The 13,800-nt window shown below is 41.8% G+C and overlaps 1 protein-coding gene across 5 annotated transcripts in view; it reads left to right on the top strand.

The window, feature by feature from the left end:
• The window catches only part of DOCK10 (dedicator of cytokinesis 10), a 2,208,289-nt gene that overhangs the window by 1,965,515 nt on the left and 228,974 nt on the right, over positions 1 to 13,800 (top strand). For all 5 annotated transcript variants that reach the window (XM_069618176.1, XM_069618179.1, XM_069618177.1 and 2 more), the window contains one exon: positions 5,303 to 5,493. In XM_069618176.1, the coding sequence (XP_069474277.1) occupies positions 5,303 to 5,493 (191 nt within the window). The remainder of the gene's footprint in view (positions 1 to 5,302; positions 5,494 to 13,800) is intronic.

The raw sequence follows: 13,800 nt of genomic DNA, 5'->3' as shown, positions 1-13,800 counted from the left end.
ATTTTAATATTGTGATATGCAACAAAAATACCACTGGATGACATTCTAAAGTGAAGCAGTTGGGTGTGGGGTGTTTGGGTAAGGAAGGGGTGGTAAGGAGGGCTCGCTATAGTGTATAGGGGTAGAATGGGTTGGGGGATGGGAACGTACAGGAAGGGGGAATTGGGGGTGACCCACGTAAATAAAAAAAGTATATAATACATTAAACAAATTTAGGAATAATAGGTGTGGGGAATGGGTTCTGTATAATGTTTAACTAGTCTAATGCCTAGTTATGCCATAAAGGTCCACTAGATGGTAGAACATAACAGTGAAACAATATACAATGTAAATCCCTAAATGTTGCTTTTCTCAATGTTATAAATGTTTCTTATTTTTTGTTAAAAGCGGTTTTTCCAGCGATGTAATGACCTATAACAGAATTAAATGACACTGTGACCCTGGATGGTAAAGTTAGCACCCCTGTGGCCCATTCACCCTGTGTCATTTACAATCCTCAGCTGTTTATCATGAAATAGTATCCGGCGAGGGGGGGGTTGTAGCTGCCTCCCAGCCAATGGGGAGACTCAGAACACGGGCCTTACCAGATGGTAATCCCACCATCCTGAGCCTCCTCTGGGCTGGTGGCCGCCATCTCCCCTCGCCAGGAATGAGGTAAGTCTTCTAAACCCCCTCCCAACTCACCCTATAACCCTATTTCCCTCCCCCCCACACTTACCTGCTTTTCAGGAGCAAACATGCTGCAAACATTTCTGTCTCCAGCGCATCCACTCCCGATCATCGACAGGCTGCCTTGGAAAGGAAGAAAGGACTACACCTAGTTCCTTCTCTCCTTTCCATGGCGGCCATTTTTTTGTTTACTTTATTCCTTTTTTTGTATGACTGCCATGGAAAGGGCGAAGGCACTACATGTAGTCCCTTCTGCCTTTTTATGGTGGACATTTTGTTTGTTTAATTTTTTATTATTTTCAATGGCTGCCATGGAAAGGGAAAATTGACTTAATTTTCCTTCCCGCGGTGGGCATTTGTTAAACTTTTTTTCTGTTCCAAAACGCCAGAGCATTTCGGGAACATAAAAAAATGCTTTTAGTACCCCAGCCTTACGACCAGGGTACTAATAGCAATAAGCCCCTCGCATGGGGCATGACCACTTCAGGTAATACCTAGGGGCATTTGTAAAGGTCCTTTCTTCGCTCAGGCCTGTAACTATGGTCCCCAGGGCATTAACTGAAGTGGTAAATCCCCCCTGCTCCGTGCTTATTGCTTAAGTAGGCGTCCATACAGTTTGTCCTTGGGCTCCTTCTGTGAGAATGCTTCTCTTATGTTCTGATGAATTTCTTGATCATTAGTTAGTTAATTACAAAAAGAGTTGTATAGCACCATGGATAGCTCCCATGGATATAACTATATGGTGTTTATGGAAATAACTGTTAGATTGTTTGCGGTCATCATTTTTGGGTACAGTTGAAAAACTCACACCAAAAGATGTAGCATTCGGTTATTCAATATTAGCAGACTACACATTAAGGGGGTCATTTAGAGTTCGGTGGAATTTTTTATGAAATACTGATGGAGAAAGTTATCACCTTCAGAGGTGCCATTTCTGCAAATCTGGCCAGTTCATAATGTATCACCTGCGAGGTGGTATCTCTGGAATATCTCCAAAGGTATTTCACAGAAATATCACCTCAACAAATGGTAACATAAAAACGTGATTTAAAAAAAGAAATCCATACATTTTCACCTTCATTGTGAAGGTGGAAACAAATTATGTGCAGGCGTCTCTCATACCACTGCTGTACCTGTTCAGAATGAACAAATGTGTAACCACGTTATACGTTACATGGGTAAGGTAGTGAGAGGGAGGCAGCAAAAAAAATCACTGTACTGAAGGGAAACTTCTGTACTTTAGCAAAAAGCTTCAGAACAAAGGGGCAAATTTGGATTTGTTTACCTCCACCTCTGAGGTGGAGGTAACACTGGATGTTACAGACCACAGCTTCTTGACATCTGATTCAGAGGCTAAGGCCCTCATTACGACCCTGGCGTTAATGGATTACCGGTACCGTTAAGGGTACCGGTAATCCCTTAACGCCTGATTACGAGGTCCCTTTGCGGGTCCCGATCTTAACGGCTGGTCTATGCCAGCCGTTAAGGTAAGAACCCGCAAAGTGACCTTGAAGGTGATTGCGGTATCGCATTTTGCAGTACCGTAATTACAGCTTTCTCCATTCCCATTGAGCCCTATGGGGCAAAAATGGGGAAGGGCCAATGGTAAATGGGGAATTACCGACCCGCCAACCTTGGAATGGCATGGTAATTCCCCATGTCACCATGGCGGACCATTGTTTAACACAAGGGTCGTAATGAGGGCCTAACTGACAAATCAAGGTGGTCATCTGTCTGCATGTGAGCCAAGGCAAAAGAAGGTGGTGAGTGACAAGGAATTGATGACTAAGCTTTGTGGAAAAGAGGAAAGGGTGGGGGCAAGGGAAGGCAAGAAGACTGAGTTAAAGGTTAAAGGATGGTGAAAGAGGGGAACAGGGGTCTGAAAGTTAATTGAAAGGAATGGAGTGTTGAATGGGCAGAAAGGATGTGCTACAAGGGAAGGACACCAGAGGTTGACGGGCAAGGAAAGTAGGGTATATGGTACAGAGGTAGGAATCTGGAAAAGTAGGTCAGCAGATTGTTTGACTGTTGGTGATATTGGTGTCTAACCTGCATGCAACTATACCTGATTTTGGGACTAGCTCAACCCCTTTCTTTTTACCGACAAAGTGATACATACTTGCTTTATGAGCATATTCTTCAATTAAGATTTCTCTTACATTTTTTCAGTTTGATTTAACATGTGACTTGGTGCTATGAAAGTTGACACAATTGTACTAATTAAGATTATAATTATAGTGAGTTGTCATTATAATTATAATTGAAGTACGTACAATTGGGTGTACTCTCATCATTTTTCACCTTAGGATACAGACAATTAAGAGGGTTCCCTCTTGTAGATACATTGGTGTTTTTTGAAAGCCTTGTTGAACAGTGTACTCCTAAAGCCCTTTCAGAACAACTTTGCAGAAAGACTTGTGTTGGTTCGAAGAGTGAAGACGGATTAGGGGAAGATGAAATATCCTCTGCTCTCTAAATTGGAAAAAGCTAGTGCTCAAATTCCTATCTTGCACACTTCACACATTATGTGATCATGAGCAAATCACTTTTCATTACTGTGCCTTATTTTCCTTAACTATTTGTATGAAAACATCTCACTAATATGGGTGTATAATCTATAGTATTACTCCATGACCAGTTATAATTTTAATCATAGGCAGGTGGATTTTCAAGTGAGGGCCTTATACTGTGGGGTCTGGAGGAGCGTAGATAGGGTGCCTGGTGTGGTACATGGGTTGTGTGCTGGAGAGGCAGACAGCCAGGTATCGGCGTGTTGCTGTTTCATTTGTGCTATTCTGGATTTGGACACATTTATTAGCCCAGGCTTACAGATGAACTTGAGTATTGATCAAGTTGCAGTTCCACATACTATTTACTTGACTCAGCAAATAGCAAATACATTAAATAACGTACACATTCAAAATCACACATTTCTCCTCCCCTGTTTTGGAACTCAATAGAAATGTTTAAGGAATCTGAACGACACTACTTTGAGAGAACTGTCTAGCTATTGCTATTATCAAGTGAAGTAATTAATGGTACATGGTGCAATAACCAGAGTTCCCAGATAAGCGTCCAGGTCTGGGTGCTGGCTCATAAAGCCCACGTCAATATTTGCATTTCAGATTTGTAACATTGCCGGTACTATAATCAGTTCTAGTATTCACAAATGGCACTGGCATGTTGTAGGAGGTTTAGAAAGCAGTGCCAATGCCACACTTGTATACAAATAAAATGTATACTTCATAGTTACTTGCCGATGTTCTCCCATTGAGATGTAAATAAGTCAACTGCTGACGTAAACAAGCCCCTGTTCATGCACCCTGCAAGGGGATGCGATTGCATGGGCTATGAAGGAATTACCTATGAGGCAGTGCCTTACAAATGGGGACTGGAGGCTGCAGGGTAGTTGAGAGAGGCAAACCAAGGGCCGAAAGCAGATGGCTTAGCTGAATTCTTGTTGTTGTCGCTAAAAACCTGTAATGAGGGAGACAGAAAGGCATCAGAGAGAGATGGTTGGGTGTTAGTGCAGTGGCAAAAGGTATAGTAGCTGCTCCCCCAAAAGAACCATGGAGGACACTGGTGTTGCTAGCCAGGACCACACTGCCTGGACGGGGAATACAACGTGATGTTCTGAAGGTCCTCCTTATTGAGGTGGCTGGAAATGCCAAGCCTATTTACACACAACAGCAAAAAACAGCACATGAGGACACAACACACCAGTCAACCCCACATCGCTCTTCCCTGACACAGGTTGTGCTGCCATCCAATACCTAGGTGGGCGTGTGACAGAGTGAAAAGCCCTTCCCTTTGGTGCAAGTGGCAGTGGGCGGTTTGACTAACTGCCTGCAACAACCCCACACCTGCCCCACTCGGTACACCACTTGACGAAATCCAAGGTTTGTATTTTCATTTTAGGCTCAGTTATGTGGCATGTCCATGCATCTCAGTGAGGTATGGTCTATTACTAAGCCAAGTGAGTCGATGAAATGCACAGCTGAACAGAAAACCAACTCACAGGGCCCCATAAACCTGGTGAGAGTTCATAAATGGACGGGGTCACACCACCCAGAAGCTATGCCGCTGAAAACAGAGCATGCCGACGGTCATAGTTAGGGTCCCGATGGGAAGAAGGAGGCCTTCTTTTTTTCACAGTTTGGCCACAACGTAAATCTTCAACTAAGAAACCTAAAACATTATCATCTTTCCTTAATCAGCAAATGTAGGTTCAGTGTTCACTTACCATAACTGCATGTGTGATACCATGATTTGTAAAAACATCAGTAAATATCGTGCATTTTGTTAAGTGGGGCATTTGGAGATTACATGTGTTGCCAACATGTGCGTAGAAGATGCATGTTGGAAAAAGGTTTTTTAAATCAGTCCCATGTCTTTCGATATAGAGGTTTTAAATAAAGCTTTGTGCCCCTAAACAGATTGCAATCCATAAAATGTTACATTGGAAATGAATATAATACGAAATTCCCCGTGCAAAACTTAGCCCTCCCCTTTCCGATTAGAATGTTAACATAAGTATATGAAAGCAACATTTCACAGCCAAACAAGTCTTTACTTACAACCTCTGAAAGTTGTGTTAATGTGTTCAATATGTTTTCTTCATGTTAATGAATAGCCAGTCATGCCTTCCCCTACGTGAAAAAACGAATTCAAGTGATAAGTCAGTCGAGCATAGAGCTGAACCCCATTGAAGTGGCTATTGATGAGATGTCAAAGAAGGTTGTGGAGCTTAATCAGCTCTGCACAGTGGAAGAAGTCGACATGATCCGGCTACAGCTCAAGCTTCAAGGGAGTGTGAGTGTTAAGGTAAGGTGTGTCAAAAAATACTGCTAACGTTTTATGTGCTATGTTGTCTACAATACGTTTGAAGGATGAGCAGATAGGAGAATATGATGAAAATTAAACTACAATTGTCAGTTGAAAGTCTTGATTTAAAAAAAAAAAGCTCATGATTTAGTGTCCAAGCTTCCTCTAAGAATAATACTCTTTTTTCAATAGTCTCTTTTTATGGGAGATCATGTGTTATTGCCATTGTTCCCTTTGGAGTTTTTTTTCTTTCCTTTAAACTGTTTATTTCATACAACCATCCAGACAACATCCTTCATACAAGTATATTGTGCTGGAAACACTCCCACCTCCCAGCCTTAAAAACCCCTTCTCAGTCCAGAACGCCCTTTCCAAGTCCCTCGTAATCATCATACAATCCCCAGATCAAATGGAAAGTATTCATTTGCTCGTTTCGTTTAAGCGACCTCCAAAATCGATTTATGAGCTAGCATCGTCACCCATCTCAGTCAGATTTTACTGTCATTCCCCAATTCATCCAGCCCTCTGCCCCCTGTCATCCCAAAGTATCATCATCTGACAGGTTTTTGGAATCAGATTCTGTAAGATTGCCTCAATGCGCGACCTCACTCATCTCCAAAAATCCCAAACCTTTCCACACTTTCACAACATACGGACTTAGGTTTCTGTCAGCCAGAACACATACCCAGAACTTCTATTTATCGAAGAGTGCCCTCTAGAACATCTTCTCAGTTTTCTAGTATACATGATGCCAAATTATGAGTTGACATGCTGTAACCCCCCAATTCATGGACATCATCGTTACATGTGTGCACCAGATGATCCACTCCACTCACCTTCTGGTAAAGATTTACTAACCATGTTCATATCATTGTTCATCTATTCCTTTTTTCGCGGATAATTTCCCATACACCTGTGGGGCAATATGAGGTAAACCAGATTCTGTTTGAACTGACATCCAAATCTCACCTGTTGTCATGCTTTACCATTGTTCTGCTACAATATCTGATAGTCTTCTAAATATTTACCAGCCCTTAGCTCTCAAACTTCAGTCATTGGTCTCGAGTTTATATATATATATATATATATATATATATATATATATATATATATATATATATAACGTTGATCTTGGGGACGTACCTACTCATGAACGGTGAGGGCTGGCATAATTAATTTTGCATGGAATATTATTTAATTGCCAAATTAATGCAACTATCTTTAGCTTGATAGGCCAAACTGTTCCCGAGATAATATATTTTTTGTTTTTTCTGCATTACGTTTTGTGGTGTCCCACGCACAATCTACAGGTCGGTTGTAGAAAGTGTTCATCATTGCGCTTTCTGTTCTAAACTGGTCTTGCATTTTCTTTGTTTTCACATTTTCTTTTAGTTTGTCTTTCTTTTCATTGATTTGTTTTGCAATAAACTTGATATATGTTAATTTCACTAATTAATTGTACAAATGTTTATTTACCTTCGTTTGCAATTCTCACATGAATATCATATTTGAATGCTTACTCTAATTATTTGCAGTGTGTGCTTAGCAGCGAAAATGGCCACCACTGGTGCTGGCTGGGTGGGTGTTAAGGGGAGGTCAGGAGGGCAAGTGCCAGGGATTGCATGGGTTGCAGGGGGATGAGGGTCAACATGCTAAGTGTGAGGAGGGGGTGGACTGGGCAGGGAGGCCTGCTGCCTGGTAGAACTCAGAGGCAGACAGGGGCACTAGCAGGGGAGTGGGAGACGAAGGAAGAAGAGAATAGGAGGGTCTTGAGGAGCTTCTGGAATTTAAGGAATACCGTTTCAAGCCTGAGAGGGGCCGGGAGACCATTCCAGAGGGAGGCTCCTGCATAGGAGATAGATATACCCCCCACTATCTGCTTAGAGAAGCATCTGATCAGCAGAGAGTTGGAGCTTGAAGACCAAAGGGCTCTAGCAGGGAGGTATTTAGAGAGAGAGAGAGTTGGATATAATGGGGTGCCAGGCCCCAGAAAGCCTTGTAGATGAGGAAGAGGGTCTTGAACTTGATCCTAGTAGCAGCCAGGAGCCAGTGGAGAGATTTTAGGGCTGGAGAGATGTGATCCCTGGGCTTGAGGCCAAGGATAAGTCTTGCAGTAATATTCTGGATTAGTTGAAGGGGGTGAAGGGAGGATTAAGGACGATTAAGGAATAGGCTTTTGCAATAGTCCAGCTAGAGAGGACCGGAGCTCTGCAGAAAATGAGTGTCTGGGGGAAGGTGAGGAAAGGGAGAATGCCTCTGAGGAGGTGCAGCTGATAGTGAGCCTTCTGGTCATGGTCTGCGATGCAAGGAGAGAGAGGAGTTAAAGACGACACCAAGGTTTTTTTCCTCACAAGACGCTGAGAGGAGAGGACCCATAGACGGCAGCCAGAGGGCAGGAGGGAGCTAGGGTCCCAATGAGAATGATCTCAGTCTTCCTGGATTAAGGCAGAGATCATTGGCAGCACACGATGACTGAATAGCAGTCAGACAGTCAGGGATGAGAGAGGAGGAAGAGGAGGCACTAGAAGGAAGCTTGAAGGAGAGCTGAGTGTTGTCTGCATAACACTGGAAGTGAGGAGAGAAGGAAAAGACCAGGTGAGCCAGAGGGGCAAGGTAGAGCCTTGAAGGCCGATGCAGGCCTGGAGTGTGATAAGCGAGAGAAAAGGGCCCAGTTGAACCTGAGAAGGACGGCCGCAGAGGAATTTGGTCAGTTAGCCCAGTGCCAGGCGTGTGATGCCAAGGGTGTCATAGAGCTGATTTGTCATGATGACATGCTTGACCATGTCACAGGCAGAGGAAAGATCCAGAAGGATGAGAACGGTTGGGGAGTTGGAATTGATATTTGAGAGAAAGTCTTCATGGGTGTTTAGTAGAGCAGTTTGCATTCCTCTGGCTGCCCTGAAGCCAGAGTGATGGTCGTGGAGTCAATCAACAGATTCTGTGTGTTGGATCAGTTGGGAGATGATCAGCTTCTCCAGGAGTTTGCCCATGAAGGGGGTAATGGAGATAGGGTGGTAGTTTGTCGGGCAGGAGGGGTCGGCAGAGGGCTTTTTGAGGAGAGGATGCAAAAGGGAGTGCTTGTGGGGTAGCGGGAAGGAGGCAGTGGCAAAGGAGTGATTTCAGAAATTGGCCAGGGCTGATGCAAGGGAGGCAATGTTGTCCTTGATGGTTCTGGAGGAGCTTGGGATCTACTGTTTGGAGTACACTTTTATAGAAAGGACTTGTCTAGAGACCTCATCCGGTGCTATGGGTGAGAAATAGGACAGTAGGAGGGAAGGGGAGAGGGTGGCCAAGGGAGGCCTGAGTGCTGGGTGGTGAGGTGGAGTTGTGGAGGAGAGTAAGAAGAGGATATCCTGAGTTTTGGTTAAGGAGTGGGGGGCCAGGAAGCACATAGGGTCAGGGATGGGAGGGGAGAAGTGGAGACTGCAGTAGGATTGGCAAGTTCCTTGCAGATTTTAAACAGTTTGCCGGTGTTGTTAGTGGCCCCAGAGATGCAGGCTTGGATATGGGCACTCTACTTTGAACGGATGGAGAGTCTGTATTGCCTTCGGTGCAGGCGGCAGGCCAGTCTGTCAGAGAATGTACCTGATGCACGCCTCTTCCGCTCAGCAACTCTGCACTTATGTTTCAGAGAGACTAGGTCAGAGTCATGCCAGGTGTTGAGCTTGGATGCAGGCTGCATGTGGATCCTCACGACAGGGGCAAGGGTGATCATAGTGTTGATGATAGAGAGGTGAAGATTAGTAAGAGCAGAGTCAGTGTGGGAGGGGAATGAAAGTGGCGGCAAAAGCAGCAACTGACACTCGCTTCATCGGTCGAATGACAGAATAGGAGACTGGCAGTGCAGGCAGAGGCTTATCCGGGGGACCCAAGAGATCCAGGTGAGAGGACAGGAGAGCATGGTCTGTAAGATATTTTGTGTAGATTTGAGGTCTGGTGGTATTTTCTTACCGCCAAAGAAGAGTGGTAATTTGGTGATGAATTATCCTTGCATTTAGATTCGGTTTGGCCTTACCTCCTTTCAGTGACCATGTCTTATTACACTATATGGGATAATTTAGTAGTCTACACTATTGATGGTAATTTCTGATGGTAAATTACTTAGTGGTAAATTACTTAGTGGTGAGCATAACTTTCCTGTCTATTTATGGCCCCAACATACACAAAACCTTCCTTATTCTTATAATGTTCTTGAGATCCTTAGAGAGCCCTGGACCTACATTCAGAAACACCACAATTTCACATATAGCTTTATCAATAACCTGTGGCGTTATCACTGATTTATCTACATCAGTGACCTATGCTTCCATAGGCCTCATTACTGATTCATTACTGGTTCTTGGACCCCCAGTAATCTATATTTTGTATTAGATTTCACCCAGACACCATGCACTGGGTGAACACAGACACACAATTATTTATCAACGCTAAGTCTATCTATTTCTCCATCTGCATGAACAAATTAACAGCTATTACCAAAACATTTAATCTTCCCCACACCCGTTTAGGCAGAGCCAAAACCATTAAAACTCAGAGGCATATATATATATATATAAATATCTTATATTGCAAAGAATTACAATGTCATGATGCAGTTCTTACATCTACATTTCAGAGCTCCCTGTAACAAAATGAGAAGAGAAAAACAAAACCACATATACAATGCAAATAAATATTTTCAAAAATAGGCATTACATTTTATGAATCAACACATGGCACATGAAAATGCAGGATATTTCTTTTGCTTTGCTACTCTGACTGCCTACTACTTTGAAACACATTTGCCAATCAATTGCATAAAAAAACCTCACTTCGAACTGGGCTGCTTACCAAAATATTTGTGTTTTTTTCCCCCAGGCGATTTCCCTCTGAAGAGCGGCCTGGTCGACAGGGGTGGCCTTCGTAATATCAGTGTCTAAAGTGTGTGTGGCGAGAACATAGGGTTCTCAAGCCAATGTTAAGACATCAAGAACATCCATCTCTGCAGCCCAGCAAAAGCGATCTGAACTTTTTCTGTCAGACTTTCCCCAGCAGAACTCTGCTGCTTACGTGGCATATCTGCAGATATACTTCCTTCCAATCATATTAGCAGAAAAAGTATTATGTTAACACCCTCATGTCACAAACAATGTAAGCTTCAGATTATAATAACTGTTTCTTTTTCGATTTCCTGCTGCCTTCCTGCCTTCTGCATTCCGCACAGCAAGAGAAAATAAGAGAGAAAAATGCACTTTTAAAAACTAATTTCAAGACATGTACTTCCACCTCACTTTGTACATTGGGCTACATTATAATGTTAATGAGTTAGCACTAGTGATTAGTACTTGTTAATTTAGTAAGTCAGTTAGATAAATAATGTAGTCTCCTGTGTATGAGGCATTTCAAGGAAGAGAAAAGATTTTTTAAAAAAATCTGGTGCACTTTTAAACCTGCAGCCTGTACTCCTCTGCATACTCATACATTATGCTAGCAACATAGGACTGGCTAAATGTGTATTTCACATTATTGCTGTCAATAGAATGCTATCACATTCAGTGAGGTGCTATAAACTTCAAGGCGCTATACTTCAAAGCACTATAAATTATACTACATTATCCCTCCTTTTCTGACAATTTGGCAGTGGTCCAAGCCACAATTGGAAGAAACCCAACTTGCGCTCCTTTTTCTTTTTTCATCATAGCAATTCAACAAAATGAATATTCACACTTTTCACAATGAATCACTGTTTAACCACCATAAAATCAGAATTCATCTCAAATGAGTCCATCAGTTCTTATAAAATATTTTACATATTTCTTCCCAACTGAAGTGCGCATAGTCCAGTGTTTTATACTTGAAGTCAATCATAAAACAATAAAATAAAATAAATAATGAAAACAAATAATTAACATAACAAATTAAAATAATTATTAAAATAATAAGGGGTGGAACTCCATACTTCCAGGATACATCCGAATTAACGCATCCACAATGCTGCACGTTTATTGTTCTTCTACTGTTGTCCGCCTCTGAGACGTCCCGACCAGCAACAACACATCATCTGGTTCATTTGGGGCATTCTTTCATCCTGGCACTCTTGGATGCTTTTTCCATAAGAGTCATCTCTTTTGGCATCCCGATTACTTTATCTTCACCTCCACCCGGAGGCAGGCATCACTTGATCTTCATCATGTGGACTCCAGGACTACATCATCTCCCGGGTCCTCCGGTCCTGTGACCTCTGACCTCAAAAGACAGATTAATGTTCTAAATCGAATTGAAAAGAAACAGATTAAGTGCATAGCACAATACTAATTTTACCCTTTTACCAAAAATAAACTATATATATTTTCAAAAATATTTCACCATTTTTCTTTCGCTTTCTGAAATTAAGCACATGTTAGAGAGAAAATAAACATACATAAAGCATCATTGATCATTTAACATATTTCAAATTTGTAAAAATAATATCATTATTTTCAGCCCTCTTTTAATGATCATCACATATCGTCTTTTTATTCACATCTATCCCATTACAACAATCAGTTCTATTTTTATTTTTCTATTATTGGGCCCTATGAATCTTTCATGTATTTAAGGGACCTGATCTGTTTCTACATGCTCAAGTCTCTTTACCTCATGCTTGGGGTGCCAGGGCTTAATTTGGTTAACATGAACAAATTGTTTTGTTACCGTTTCACCTTCAGTTCTCAAAATTTTGTAGACCACTGGGGATACTTTATCTATAATTTGAAATGGCCCCTGCCAGGCTGCCAGAAATTTTGAATTTTTCTGTTTACCTTTTCCAAAATGAAATTTATACACCTGATCCCCCACACTATACTCTTTCATCGATGTCTTTTTATCATAATATGACTTTGCACTGTCAGCAGCCCTTTCTAAATTTTGCTGCACAAAAGCAAATGCATGTTGTAAATGCTTCCTCAGTTCTTCCATATATTCATGAACTGTATATGCACTTACAAGTGTCTGCTCACGTGTCCCGTATAGCAGGTGTTGCGGCAACACCATTTTCCTACCTGTCAATACTTCATGAGGGCTGATACCTGTTGCTTTGGCAGGCGTTGATCTGATTGCCATCAAAACCAGAGGTAAACGTAAATCCCAGCTGGAATCTGCCTCTGCTATACACTTCTTTAATATGTCGACAACAGACCTATTACAGAGTTCAATTTCACCAGAAGAGGCGGGTATATATGCAATATGTAGTTTTCTTTTCACTCCCAGTATTTGCCATACCTTACTCATACTCATTAGAGCGCTTGTGAAATGACTTCCTCTGTCTGATTCTATTCTTTGTGGTAACCAAAATCTTGAAAATATATGATTTACCAGTAATGTAGCTGCTGTTTGCGCACTACAATCTGGTGCAGGAATACACTCTATCCATTTTGACATTAAACAAACCACACTCAATATATAACGGTTCCCCCTGTCCGACCTTTTTACAGGCCCTACATAGTCTATTTGCAAATCTGACCATGGAAGAGTCAAGCCTCTTTTCATTAAGGGGGCTCTATGCATCGGTGAAGCAGGTTTAAATCGGGCACATACTAGACATCCCCTAGTATATAATTCCACATCTTGGGACATATGTGGCCAGTAAGCATAATCTTTCAGTATCTCCAATGTTTTTGTGAACCTCTGTGTCTTGCAGTTATTGCATCATGTGCATGGTGTAGCATTAGCTCTCTGAATGAAAGGGGTACCACCCACTGTATTTGTCCTGTTATGGACTCTCTAATCATGAGTCCATCCTGTAGTATAATTTGTTTCTTATTTTTTAATATCACCCTCAACTCTTCTTTTCCCACACAATCATTTTCTGTTAAAGGGTTTTGTTCAGGGTCTATCAAATGATTATAATAAATTCCCAAAATTGGATCATCTTTTTGTGCCTTAATCAGATCTTGATCTAGTGTATCATAACTCCACTGTACCACTGGTTGTTCTACCCCCTTTGGTGCTTTAGAGCATGTCACTGCATCAATTTGTATTTTACCAAGCAAATGTTCAATAGGTAGCAACTCTCCCATCACAGCCCCAATTTTAGCTAAATGATCTGCCTTATCATTTCCCTCCTTATCCTCTCCTGGTGTTTTTAAATGTCCATGAATTTTTCTCCAGTATATTGTCAAATCATTCTCTGACACCAATTTGTCTATGGCTTGTATCATCTTTCCATGTTTAAGGGGCTTTTTATTGTATGTAATCATGCCTCTTGCTTTCCAGCCAGGCAAATATTCCACAAAGCTATTTCGTGCATAATCAGAATCACTCACCAGGACAATTTCACTAAATTAATTA

The sequence above is a fragment of the Ambystoma mexicanum genome, chromosome 10 (genome assembly GCF_040938575.1).
Source record: "Ambystoma mexicanum isolate Mex_15411 chromosome 10, UKY_AmexF1_1, whole genome shotgun sequence".
NCBI lineage: Eukaryota > Metazoa > Chordata > Amphibia > Caudata > Ambystomatidae > Ambystoma > Ambystoma mexicanum.
The sequence above is the reverse complement of the archived record's forward strand: the minus strand, read 5'-3'. Positions and strand labels throughout refer to the sequence as shown.